The sequence below is a fragment of the Bubalus kerabau genome, chromosome 22, assembly GCF_029407905.1.
Source record: "Bubalus kerabau isolate K-KA32 ecotype Philippines breed swamp buffalo chromosome 22, PCC_UOA_SB_1v2, whole genome shotgun sequence".
Taxonomy (NCBI): Eukaryota; Metazoa; Chordata; class Mammalia; order Artiodactyla; family Bovidae; genus Bubalus; species Bubalus kerabau.
The window spans coordinates 19744932-19759190 of NC_073645.1; the positions used below are offsets into that span (position 1 = coordinate 19744932).

General features: G+C 41.9%; 1 protein-coding gene across 4 annotated transcripts in view; it reads left to right on the top strand.

Annotated features, from left to right (window-relative positions):
• The first annotated feature begins 720 nt into the window (after positions 1-720).
• The window catches only part of ENTPD1 (ectonucleoside triphosphate diphosphohydrolase 1), a 99408-nt gene continuing 85869 nt past the window's right edge, over positions 721-14259 (top strand). Inside the window, exon 1 of one of the 4 annotated variants that reach the window (XM_055560563.1) lies at positions 721-1035. In XM_055560563.1, the coding sequence (XP_055416538.1) occupies positions 867-1035 (169 nt within the window). In that variant the 5' untranslated portion in view covers positions 721-866. Of the gene's footprint in view, positions 1036-1401; positions 1489-1910; positions 2028-14259 lie in introns of those variants that run through there. The other 3 variants (XM_055560566.1, XM_055560565.1, XM_055560564.1) reach the window with 3 other exon arrangements.

The following is a 14259-nucleotide window of genomic DNA, read 5'->3' on the forward strand; positions in this document are numbered from 1 at the left end:
CTGGGCTGGGAAGATTCTCTGGAGAAGGGATAGGCTATCCACCCCAGTATTCTTGGGCTTCCCTGGTGGCTCAGATGGTAAAGAATCTGCCTGCAATGCAGGAGGCCTGGGTTCAATCCCTGGGTTGGGAAGAGTCCCTGGAAAAGAGACAGCTACTCACTCCAGTAATCTGGCCTGGAGAATTCCATGGACTGTATAGTCTGTGGGATTGCAAAGAGTCAGGCAGGAATTAGCAATTTTTCACTTTCACTTTCAAAATGTCTTATGGTGTAACTGATTTTAGATACAAATTCTCATGCGGAAGAAACAATGTAGAAAAAACATGAACTACGAATTAGTGAAATCAGATTTATGTTCTGCTTTGCTGCTATTTATTAACTCAACCATTCATCAAAAATCTACTAAGCACCTACACTGTGGGAGAAACTGTATCAGGTGCTGGAGAGCATCGTAGCAAGTGAGAGAGACCAGCTCCCTGCTCTCAAAGTGAACATGAACTTGTAGCTTACCATCTCCACATCTCTATCCTTGCTTAGACTACATGTCGGGTCTCTTTGAAACCTAAAATGCTAAAGTTTGACAGCATCGTGGAGGGAGAAGGTGCCCAAACAGGCTGCCTTAAGACTTGGGAACTTACCTTCCTGTGGGTTGTCTCTTATCCTGATTTCAAAATAACTTCATAGACACCGTTTTTTAAAATGCTTTGGTCAGTCTGTATTTGGGTCACCGTGGCAAAGCCTAGGTGTGGCAATTCCTGCCTATAAGACTTCGGAGGTAGGAGGTGAAGGTTTGGAAAAGGTAGATAACTTGGCATCAGCACAGCTAGACAGCTGTTCCCAGCGACCAGCCTTCTCTGCCGTCCCACCATGCCTTCCAACCAATACCACGGTTTCTCAAGCCGCCGCGACCTTTGCTTGGGTGACCCGGTGCTCTTCTGGCGTAATGAACTCCAAAAAGGGAATGCTCATCAGGGAATCAGAAATAATCGGATTTGTGGGGCCAGCACAACTGTTCTTGAGTCCCGTCCTTTTTCCAGTGGGTATCAAGGTAACAAGTTTCTTGTTAGCTTGCTTCAAAGTTGCAAAAAGTAAATCGCTTTTTTTTATTTGCTTGCAGACAAGATACATTTTTCAAGGCTGGGGAGGGGGGAATGGATTTCTGTATCAGAGAGAGAGGGAAAATCTGAAGAGAGATCTGAACACACATTGCCTCAAGACAGAAAAAGTTACAACCCGGGCAAGCTTTAGGGGAATGAGCTGCTGAACTCCTCGGCAAGTCTGTCCTTCAGTCAATGAAAAAGACATAGGGTTTGAGGTTCCTTCCGAAACGGGGCAGGCTAATTTAGCCCCTCCCACGATCCCGAGGGTCTGTTATATCTCTGTTCCTTGAGTACCTCTTTCACTGAGACCGACCACAGCAAGCAGAGGCTGAAAAATAAAGAGCAAAGAGGAAGAAAACAAAAGCTGCCAGTTATGGAAGATAGAAGGGGTAAGAGCAAAATTGATTTGATCTGAATCCTTAAGACCAGGAAAAAATAAAAATAAAAAACAAAAAAAGGAAACCAAAAGCCCAGACCAAGAGCAAGTACTTGAAAGAGCAAGAGGCAAAAAGCCCTATATACACTTTCCCACCCTCTCCTTCCGAGAGGAGGCAGAGAGAAAAAACTTTGGGGAATATTTTACAAAGCCAAGCTCCAGGGTTACAGTCAAGGGTGACTCCTGAGCAAGCTGGAGCGGCTCATGAATATTTATGAGCAATTGGTATTCAGATCTGGTTTTTTAGAGGCAAAAGACTTCTTCCGTCCCCTCACAGTTTAGGAGGCAGCTGCCTCTTTTGCAGTCCGGAGTCGTCTTGCTTCGGGTCAGTACCTCACGGCGGCGTTTGCTGGAAGATGCTGGGCTGCCTGTGTAGATTTGCTTTGTTCTCGAATTTCCTGTGTGCTTTCCTGTTGTGAAATTAGAAAAGACTTCTCTGCCTGGAATTAGAGAAGTTAATGTGGCAAGAGGCTGTCTCAACAGGACCCCAGAGTATGTCTTGCAAAACGCTAAACCTTTCTTGGGAGGTGTCGGGGAGTGTGCATGAGTATGGGGAGTGAGGGGAGGGAAGTCTCCAAGAACAGTTTTATCTTAAAAAAGTAAGGCTTATCTGACTGACTGACTTTAGATTCTGTCTAAAAACTACGAGAGCAGCCTGGTTTGCACAGATGGTGTGCAGTCTCTGTCTTTTACCTCTTTTGGGCATTTTCTGCCAGGACAGAGAACACAGAGAGCCAGCTGCTTGCCAGCCCATGGGAGCCAGGAAGAATGTCTGCAGCAGCGTGCTTGTGTAGGATTGCAAACCTTCATTACCTCCGGTTTCTAGTATCCCCACGTGTTTTTATCACATCGAATGTGGAGGGATGGGATGAGTAGCCAATAGAGTTCTTAATAATGATAAAAATGATAGCTGTTAACATCGTCTTTCCTCTGTGCTGGGAGCCGTCCTAAGCCACTCCCCGTGACTTATAAAGTGAGTGTTATCATCATCCCCATTTCCCAGATGATGGCATTGAGATAGTGAGAGAGTAGCTTGCCTTGGCATCACACAGTAAGTGGTGAGTTTGGATGCAGGTGATGGACACAGGGTCCAAGGGGCTATTTCCCCATTCTGTTGCTCCAATTCAAAGTCTTCCTGCTACTGCCCTGACACTGTCGATTCGGTTTGCAAATCTTTAAAGCTACTGGGGAAATGATATTGATGAAATCTCAAGTCCGGGAAGCAATCTGTGCTTTGCTATCAAGTTTACATGCATTTTTTCCCATTTGGTGCCTGTGGCCATTCTCTATGGTAGAGTCCAAGCATTTTTATTATTGCCTTTTATGAAAGGGCAATTACTGCCTTTTATGACTGAAGCCAAGAAGGGTTAGATGACAGGAGTCACACAGCTAGTTTTCAGAAGTCCACAGCAGACTGTCCCCTGCCTCTGGTTTCCCTTCTAACCTGCAGATGGAGCTGAGTCATCTTGGAACTTCTGTCTCCACCCCCAGACACTTTTAGTTCCTCAAGGGACTTGGGGAGCGTCTTTCCTCGTTCTAGATTGTTGCAAGACACCTTTAAGGCTGATTTAGCTCTCTCTTTCCCGTTTAGTCTGGAACCAAGCTGCTCCAGCTTGGTTTGAATCTAGCTCCACTGTTTACTTTAAGCCTCAGTCTCCTCATCTTTAAAATGGAGAGAATAATGTTATCTACCTCACAGGGTGCTGTGAGGATTAATGAGGGTTCTCAAGCAGGGTTCTCAGAACAGGGCCAGATGTATATAGTATGTGCTCAATACATGTTAGCTGTTGTGCTCACTCCTTGGTTTATCTTGGTTGTTAGTCCCTCCTCTAAGCCTTCTCCAACCCTTTGAGCCTTATATTAGCCATCTGTTGGATGTTTCTACTACCTCTGTACTCACACCTAAGGTGGCACTTGTCGTACTTGTCCATATTCCTGCTTTCTGCATCACTTCCCAACCTTCCCCGACTGTAATTTCTTTATTCACCTTTGGATCTGTAGTGTCAGGCACAGTGTTTCTCACATAATGAGTGCTCAATAAATAGTAAACAAAGTGACATTATTTTAGTTGATATTCATCCAAGTGTCAGTAGGCTGGTTTTCAAGGGGACCTCTGAGTTTGCAGTAGAGTCCTACTGGTACAAACAGCTCTTTTGTGCAATATGTAAAGACACCCCTCTAAGTGAACAAACTGAGAATCAAAACACATCTCTTCTAGGTGGGTGATCCTCAGAGCTGATGTGACCCTATGCTAGCTAGGGCACCCAGTTTAGCCAGTCTAGCTCTGGCTGAACTTCAGCCCCCAACTCCCCTTCCAGCCCAGGACCAAACTGGAGATTTCAGATGCCTCATAGCACTACCTCATATCGCTGAACAAAACATCTGGTTGCAGAAATAGTGTTCTTCCAGCCCCATTTACAGCAGCCAAAGTCTGAGACAATGTGCTCTGGAAATGGAAGACAAACAAGTATCGCAGAGCTTGGTCCTGGATAAAATCATAAAGTACATTAAACTTGCTTCCAGCACCCTCCCTTTCCTCTTCCTGGCATACCTTCAAACTCATTTGACAAATATTATTGTATCTTCCATTTGTAAGTCCCTGTGGCAGATGTGGGGTGTAAACAATTTGCTCACAGTCTAGCAAGGAAGGCAGACATACATACAACCAACTCTAATTGAAGCCAGACTCTGTGAAGTTCTAATAATCATAGCTAACATTTTTTATTATAATTTATTATGTGCCAGGCACTCTCATTTTTATGTGCATTGTCTCACGTAATCTTCACAAAAACCTCCTATGATACAGGTTTCTCCATCTGACAGCTGTGGAGGAAAGTTACCTGGCCAAGGTCACCCAGCTAGTAATATTCATAGGCAAAGGGGGGAATTTAGACCCTTGGAGTCCAGCGGCAAAGCCTGGATTCCTAATAGATTAAGTTCTCCTACTTTCCTAAGAGCCATATTTAAAGTTTCAGGAAAATCTCCTGAGAACCAGAATAGGGAGTGATGATTTTGGGGAAAACTTCTCAAAGGACGGGACACTTCAGTGGGACCTAGAAAGATGAGTAGAGTCTGGAGCCCACAGTAAGCATCTTCCAAGTCCCTCAGTGCCTAAAGACCAGTTTTCTCTCTTACCTAAACTACAGGCTAGATTTAAGAGTAAAAAGCTCTTTTCCACATTTTCTAAGTTTCAAGTAGGGAACCTATTTACATGTTCATCCTGGAAATTTGAAGGCAGAAATCCAAAGTTTGTCTTGCAAGATCATTGGGCCCATTTGGTAAACAGTTTTTACAAATGGCAGTGACTAGTCTTGCTTATACTTGGCCAAACCACATTTTAAGTGTATTTTCTCCCTTGTGTGGTCTTTTGCTTGCTTCTGATTCCATAATCAGTGGTATGCCCAAGAGAATTAATGTTTAATCCCATCTGCCTGTGCAGAGTGAAGGTGAAGACTGGGGCACATCCCCTGGTCTGTTTCCTGTGAGCTCCATTCCCTGAAAAAGTTTGGAGGGAGACCAAAATTGAGGGCAGCCCTTGCAGTGAAGAAACCTCAAACCTCTGCATGGTTTGATGAAAGCGCAGATTGGCTGAGGTACTAGCTTTGTCTTGGTGAGTGTGTGTGTGTGTGCTGAGACAGTGTTTCTTATACGTCAATGAGCAGGGCATGTACATCACTGTGGACCTTGTTAAAGCGCAGTTTCTGGTCCAGCAGCTCTAGAGTGCTGGCCTGGGATTCTGCATGTCTGACAAGCTCCCAGGTGGTGGTAAAGCTGCCCCTACTTAGGCCACATTTCAACTACCATGTCATAAGGTCATTGCATGTCTTAGTCTCAGGACTTATTTTGATACCGAACAACCAAGCCCTCCCTCCCCAGACCTCCACCCACTGAAGCTACCACTTTGAGTTACTGATCAGCTATGTCATTGCAGGATGATAGGAAACCTAATTCTTTCTTTCATCTGTTCTTTCAGTAAGTGTATATCCCAGAATTTTGCCACACAAGAAACAAATCTGAATCTTAATCACATACAATTTGTTATTACACAAAAAAGGCCCTGTGTTGGATTTCCTGAATATCTCCCACCTTTTCTCTGTGTCTCCAAGATACCTTAAGCTGCTTTCATTCTCTGCCTCCAACCTGGGAAGTACTGGCTGCCCGAGTACTTTGCTGGGTATCTGGAGTGCCAGAGAGCTGGGGCTAGCAAGGATTCAGAACTCTGAGACCGGGAGCAGCATGGCAGGGGCACTGTCTGCACTGCAGAAGTGAGGTGAGAAGGATCCCAGACACAAAGGAGGAAAGTGAGTGCAGGGAGGATGGATGGAATTTCTTTAGGTTTGGAAACTTGAAGGAATTATAAGGAAAGGAGAAGTTGTGGGAGTAGAGAAGGCAGGAAAGAGTTTGCCTAACATACTTCCATCCCACAGTTTTTGTGCTGGAATTTCAAAATTAATTTAGAGACCCAGGAACATGCCCTTCATAAAGAGGTATTTCCTTCTAATCCACAGAAAGGATGTGGACAATTCCTTTATATCCATGAGGATGTAAGAAATATGGCACATACCTTGTTTAAAAAAAAACAAACACATGAAATATGAATTAGAGAAGAAAAGAAAAACAATCACTCGTGACAGTATTTTGGTGTATTTCCTTGAAGTTCCTTTTTCTAGCCTGGGTTCTCTCTCTTTTAGCACTTTCTAGACTAGGACTCGGAGAAGGCAATGGCAAGCCACTCCAGTACTCTTGCCTAGAAAATCCCATGGATGGAGGAGCCTGGTAGGCTGCAGTCCATGGGGTCACTACAAGTCGGACACGACTGAGCGACTTCACTTTCACTTTTCACTTTCACACAATGGAGAAGGCAATGGCAACCCACTCCAGTGTTCTTGCCTGGAGAATCCCAGGGACGGCAGAGCCTGGTGGGCTGCCATCTATGGGGTCGCACAGAGGCGGACACGACTGAAGCGACTTAGCAGCAGCAGCAGCAGCAGACTAGGACTTTGCAAAATTAAGAGATGGCACTGTGATTGTGAGCTTGTATATACAATTTTAAAACCAGACTTCTAGTGCAGTAATAAAGGACAGGTATTTTCTGCCTCATAGCATAGTCTTTGTTAGCATAATTTTTATAGTCACATAGTTTAACAATTGGAGAAGGAAATGGCAACCCACTCCAGTGTTCTTGCCTGGAGAATCCCAGGGATGGGGGAGCCTGGTGGGCTGCCGTCTATGGGGTCGCACAGAGTCGGACACGACTGAAGCAACTTAGCAGCAGCAGCAGCAGCAGCAGTTTAACAATGTCCCTGTTATTGAACAGTCAGTCTGTTGCCATTTCCAGTAAACATCTTTGTGTGTGAAGTTTTTCCGTGTGTGGGGTTGCATGCTGAGGATAGATTCCCAGAAGCAGGATGACTGGATTAAAATTTGTAAAATTTTTTAAAGTTCTTGATTACTGTCAGCAAGTTGCTTTACCAAAGTGGGACCCTTCGTGCTTCCACAACAGTTTCTGTTTTGCTACATCCCTGAGAGATTAGGTTTTTTTTTTTTAATAGTCTTACCCACTTTTATGTTGTTTTAGTTTGTATTTGTTTAATTGCCAGTGAGTTTGACATTTTACATGTAGTGTTCTCCTTTTGTATGCTCTCTCATTGCCTGTTTCTTACTCACTGGATTTTATGTTTGAAATTAATTTATGTGAACTCTTGATATAATAAATATATTCAAGTTTTTATGCTATATTTGTAACAGTTTTTATGAAATCTTAATATTTTTATACAGAGATTTACAACTATGAATAGATCCAATGCATTTCTAATCTGTGGTGTTATATTTCCAAAAAAACTTTGATATTGCATTTATTGTCTCTTAACCTGGAATAATTTTTCTAAAGTGCCATATAATTGTCATTTTTATTTAAATCATTACTTTTAATTAATTTTTCATTTTATTTCACAATGATTAGAGAATATAGCTTTAATATTTCTGAGGTTTCTTTGAACCAAAGCATGTAGTGAATTTTTACAAATTTGTGAATGCTTGTGAATAAGATATATTCTGTTTTTAAGATATGAAATTGGATATTTGTAAATCTATCCAGTCATTTCAATTATATGGTAATCCCTCCTCAACCATAATTTTCTCCTATGTGAAATTATAGTGTATGTGCATTAACTTTTATATGCTTTTATTGTTACCTATGCATTTTCATTCCAGGAGAAAGAATCCAGGGAATCACTTTTTATTAGGGCTTTTTAGAAAAGGATGGGGAGTGGTAATGGAAACTCAGGACTATAAAAAGAAGTAAAGTAGATGCAGAGAAGGAGTAGTTCAATAAAGTTTTGAGACTGATGAAAGAAGAGGAGATAAAGTTCTCAGCATCTTAGGCAGAAGAACTTTATATGGCTACATAATTTTAGGAAGTATTGAAGTGTGGTATGAATGCAAATTGCCAGATCTTTCCCTTCCAAATAATAATTGCAGGCCCCAGGTGGCTAGAGCCAAGAGGTGGATCTGGTTGGCAAGATTTAGGAGGTGAGGGTCAGAATTTCTGAACTATAAAATTGAAACAGGATTGCTCAAGTGGATAAAGACTCAGACACACATGCACAAAAGACCTCTGAAGCCAGGTGTCATCAGCAAAATAATTTTTTAGGCATTGCTCTGAAAAGGCAGGATACAGAGGACTTTAAAAGCTTCCAATGAACAAGGATTGGTAAATAGAAAGTAATAGTGCAGTGGGCTTCCCTGGTGGCTCAGCTGATAAAGGATCCGCCTGCAATGCAGGAGACCCGGGTTTGATTCCTGGGTCAGGAAGATTCTCTGGGGATGGGACAGGCCACCCTCTCCAGTATTCTTGGGCTTCCCTGGTGGCTCAGATGATAAAGAATCTACCTGAAAGGCAGGAGACCTGGGTCCAATCCCTGGGTTGGGAAGATTCCCTGGAGAAGGGAAAGGCTACCCACTCCAGTATTCTTGCCTAGGGAATCTCCATGGACTGAGGTGCCTGGTGGGCTGCAGTCTACAGGGTCACAAAGAGTCGAACATGACTGAGAGACTAAGCGCAGTGTACAGTACTTATATTTTCTAATGTAAGCTGTGTCAGATGTTCTTGATACCATCTTTTGCTTAATGTCTTCTTCTTTTTTTTTTTTTTTGGTGTACTTGCAAATAATCATAAGGGCTTTTTCATAGATTTATTTTCTTTTTCTTCTTTTTTGGTTGATATAGTAATGGTGGTAGGCTGCAAAGATTGCAGCACTGAATCCCTGGAATTTATGAATGTTTCCTGATATGGAAAAAGAGTCTTTGCAGGTGTCATTAAATTAAGGAATTTAAACCAGGGAGATTATCCTAGATAATCACAGATGGTCTAATAAGAGAGAGGAAGAAGGAGACCTGACACAGAAGAAGGCCATGCAATCACTGTAGCAACATGTTCTGCTACTGGCTTTGGATAGGGAGAGAGGTCCACAGCCAAAGAATGGGGAATGCACAGAATGCCGTCAAGCAGATGGAAAAGGAAAGGCAGCCCTGCCCACACTTTATTTTAGTTCTGTGAAGCCGATTTCAGACTTGGTAACTTCAGAATTATAAGAGTAAATATGTGTTGTTTTAAGCCATTGAGTTTATGGTAATTTGTTATGGCAGCCATTAGGAGACTAATACAGTAAGTATTTGATACATGGATGTGGTGATGGTTTAGTTCATTAAACCACAGGTTTATAGAGTGTATTGAGCCACATGCTGTTCCAATCAACTTGCAGTTCTCAAACAACTATTTGAAGTTGGTGCTGTCCCTCTCTTACAAAATGAGAAACCAAGGAATAACTAGTTAATTGACCTTCCTAAAGTCTCTCAGTTGGTAAGTGCTGAGGTTGAGATTTGAACCCATAGTCGTAGATCTTATTATTTTGAAATATAGTTCACATACCATGTAATTAACACATTTAAAGCCTATTTTTTTTTTTTTTTTGCTGTCTCGCATATAGGGTTATCATTACTATCTTTCTAAATTACATATATATGTGTTAGTATACTGTATTGATGTTTTTCTTTCTGGCTTACTTCACTGTATATAATAGGCTCCAGTTTCATCCACCTCATTAGAACTGACTCAAATGTGTTCTTTTTAATGGCTGAGTAATATTCCATTGTGTATATGTACCACAGCTTTCTTAACCATTCAACTGCTGATGGACATCTAGATTGCTTCCATGTCCTGGCTATTATAAATAGTGCTGCGATGAACATTGGGGTACACGTGTCTCTTTCAAATCCAGAACCCCCCAGCTATCCCTTCTTTCTAGAGCTCACTTATCTGAACGTTTCAGCTCTCCCTGGAAGAGCGTCCATGTGTTGGTCTCCAGAGCCCCCATGCTGGGGTTTCTAATGAGGAGCTGGCCTGAAGCATGCTCACTCCTTGGAGTTTTAAAATACCTGTATATAAGCTTGCTTAAACAATTATGGAAGTGATACTTGTTTTTTTAAAAAAATGATTCATTGTAAATGAACACATTTACAGAATTGTACAGATATCACTATGATCAATTTTAGAATATTTTATAACCACAAAAGGAAACCTGGTACCCATTAGGGTGAATTTAATTAACTTCCATGTAGTTCTTTTCTCACTTTCTCTATTTTTGAGTTCTTAATTTTAGTTCCTTTCATAATGATCTGGTACCTATGAAAGTAATTTTTTAGAAGGGCATCAATGTGGTAAGAGAGTGACAACTTATCTAAGTTATAGATACCTTATCCCCTTCAAGTAATTGGAGGTATTCCTCTATTGTTTTGAGGAGTTTGATTCTGTAAAGAAATTTGAGGACACTGTTTTTCAGCTTGAATATTTTTCTGTTCTCTATTCCTGACATAATTTTCACAGTAAGACAACCGAGTATAGACTTTCTTTTATAGATTTTGCTTAGAAAATGGTAAACCCTCTTGATTTCCAAATTCAGAACTTCTTTAGGGCAAGAAAGATTTCTCTGGTCATAACTTGAATCAGTGCTCGTATTTTGTTCATTTGCTTTTCTTCTTCAGTGACTTATTATTTGGATCTCTTATCTCTGAACTTACTCCATCTTTCTTCTCTTTCTTTCTTTCTTCCTTTCTTTCCTTTATTTTTCTTTGTATTTTGACAATATTTCCCTAAGATTATTCTCTATATCACTGATTCAATTTTCCTTAATTATCTCTAGTATGAACTTCCATTCAACTGCAATATTTTAGATTTCCATGAAATCTTCTATCTCAGAGTGTTCTCTTCTCAGAGCAACATCCTCTTATATCCAACCAAAAAATAAATAAATATTTTCCTGTCTTTCCTGCATCATATCTATTTTTGGAAGCAGGCTTTCCCTCTACCATTTTTTCTACCTTATTGCAAAATTTATTTAATCTAAGGCCTTACCCTCGAAAGAAAATAGATATTTTCTGTATGTGTGCACAGATGAATGTGTTTGTTGTAGCTACAGATTGGCTCTTGCCATCTACCTCTACAAGCCTAAAACCATGTGCTGCTGCAGCTGCTGGCTTTTAACATCCCCTGAAGGGAGTTCAGAGTGGAGAGCAGAAACGAGGCTCTGGAAAAACTGGCAGAACAGGTCTTCAGATAGATACTTTCAGAAGCCGATTTTATGAGCTCAGTTCTTTTATCTCATCTAGAAAAGCACTAAATTTCTTCTTGGGGACTTCTGCTTCCTTTGATTAGCAGAAACCTCTGCAAAAATATGTGCTTAAGTGCATGTACTCCCCCTTCACCAAAATCACATATATACTGACCTTCCACCTAACTCTTTGGAGCAGTTTCTCAGGGCTGTCTGACATGCTATTTCCGCATCTATATTCCTCTTTTGGCTCCAAATAAAACTTAACTTGCAACTCCCACGTTGTGCATTTTTCTTAAGTCAACAGTGTTTTTCATCTTATTCTAAAAGGAGTTTAAGGAAGCATTAGGGGAGATTCACCCTAGTTCAGTGTTAGAGATGAGGAATGAGTGGTCTCCCCCTGACTCCCTTAGATCCATTTGGATCCTGGAATAATACAGTCACCAAATTCTAACCCCCCTTCTGTGAGTGGGAAGATATCTCAGTCCTCTACCCATAAGATCTTACTAGGATCCAGGAAAGAACAGTTCTGTTGCCATAGAGTCGCATTTCAGAGGATAGCCAGACTAGCTGTCAGGATTTTGTTGATATTTTTGTCCAGAGGCATAAAGCCATTCAGGAAGGACCCTTCTTTGGGCCCATTTTCTTGCTTTTCCCCTTTTCTGCTGAGAACAAACCTCCATTAAACTGCAGAGTGAGCTCCTATCCTACTGCTTAGTATCTTGGCCAAGTAATGCCATTTTTGGAGAACGGTTCTAAGTCTCTGTATACTCATGGTAGACCTAAGGTTACCAGTTCATAGAGGCAAAAAACCCCCACACAAACAAGCAAAACAAAGCAAGACAAAACAACAAACCCGGGGGCTTCCCAAAGAGTTCCCTCTCCCCTCCCATCACATCCCGCTTCTCTTCTCCCATAGTGCACTTAAAAAACAATTATTTATTTATTTTTGGCTGCACTTAGTCTTCGTTGCTGCACAAGGGCTTTCTCTAGTTGCGCAAGTGGGCCTCTCATTGAGACTGGGTCTAGGGTGCACGGGCTTCAGTAGTCGTGGCTCACAGGCTCTAGGGTGTGGGCTCAGTAGTTGTGGTACATGGGCTTAGTTGCCCGGCAGCATGCGGAATCTTCCCAGACCAGAGATCGAACCTCTGTTCCTTGCATTGCAAGGCAGATTTTTAATCCCTGCACCACCAGGGAAGCACCATAGTGTGTGTTGGTTGGCTCCAAGTTAATGAGTATCGTGAGGGCCATCTGAGACCTCCGCTTATTTGCCCTGGTCATGCGGTCTTGTCTCAGAAGAGGTGATGTTTGCCATTAATATCATTTCCTAATACTAACGCACTGACATTTTTTGAGGGAAAAAATAATTTTTTCAGGATACAGATTTTCACAAGAATGTGAGAGCGTATATCAAAGTATTTTCAGTTATGCAATCATCATACTTAGTGGTCATAAGACTTGGCTTTGTGAGATACTCTGGCAGGAATGAACCAAGAAGTTGGTGAGTAATGGGAAGATACTTGTATTGGGCTTTGGCAATAGTCCATTAAGTGAGAGATGATGGGGACCTGCCCTAAGGCATTGATGGTGGGGAGGGGAGGGAGGTGGGTTTCTCTGGTGGCTCAGCAGTAAAGAATCCACCTGCAATGCAGAAACTGCAGGAGATTTGGGTTTGATCCCTGCGTTGGGAAGATGCCCTGGTGGAGGGCATGGCAACCCGTCCCAGTATTCTTGCCTGGAGAGTCCCATGGATAGAGGATTTTGGCAGGTTACAATTCATGGGGTCGCAGAGTCAGATATGACTGAAGCAACTTAGCACGCATGCACACAGGGGAGGGGGATGGGTGGGAGGGGCTGGATTTAAGCAATATTTATAAGGTAGAGTCTGATGTAGACGGTGGGTGGTTTTTTGGGAGAGAAGGAGATGGAGATGTTAAGATTTATTCTCAAGTTTAGCTGTGGATAATTGGGTTAATACATATTTATGGATAAGACTAGGAATGGGGGAGGGAGAGTGGATTTGGCAGGGGCAGAGAGAGATAATAAGTTCATCCTGGCACATGCTAAATATGAGATGTTTATAAGAAATCAAGGCAGAGCTATTTTGTTGGTTGCTGGAAATTCGAGTCTAAAGCTTGGAGAGGTTTGAGCAAAATCAAGAGATAATGGAAGCTGGAGTTGGAGCATGGAGTCAGTGGTTGAAAATATGAGCTTTTAAAGTATGAGTCACTCTGGAAACTATAGGGAATGAAAACAGAGAGGCTGAAGAACGGAACCCAAGGAAACACCAACAATAAAGGGATAGAAAGAGAAAAGACTTAAGAAGAGAGATTCAGAAAGAAAGCCTAGAAAGGTAAGAGAAAGCCAAGAAAGAGAGTGTCTTGAGACCAAAGCTTCTAGAAGGAGTGCCAAAGCTTCCGATTAGGCAAGAAAGAGAATGAGAGGAAGTATCGTATTTTCTCTTTTTCTAGCACACTTCCCGCCTCTACCCCTGCCCCATAGTGTAATGTTTTGGGGAGTTGGGAGGCACTCTATAGTATTTCCTACCCACAGACCCTTAATCCCTCCAGCAAAACCCTTCAAACTCTAATGTTACATTTTACAGTGGAAGAGATGTGATCAGGTTTGGGAATTTGGAGCTTATGAATATTCTTGGTGGAAACTGACTTAGTAGAATATTAAGAGGTTAAACAGGAGATATTAAGAAAGTAGGAACATTGAGCTTATTACATGACTCAGGAAGTAAGGTGGTGGAGGGAAAGAGAGCTGACTTGAGGGATGAGTTAGGTCAAAGGAAGAATGTTGCAGACTAGAGTGGACTTGATTATGTTTACAGGATAAGAGCCAACAGTGGGGGATTCCCTAGCAGTCCAGTGGTTTAGGATCCTGTGCTTTCACTGCTGAGCCAACCGAAGGAAGATGGACTCATTCGTTCAACTGAGCAAAGAGTATATATCAAGCACTGTTCTAGGCACTGAGGATACAGTGGATAGCAAAACAAAATCCTTAACCTCACAGGGTTTATGTTCTGGGTAGCATACAGATAATAAGCAAAGGAAAAAAATAAGATGTATTTTAGTGATGATAAGTAATCTAATTAAAGCAGGGAAGAGGAC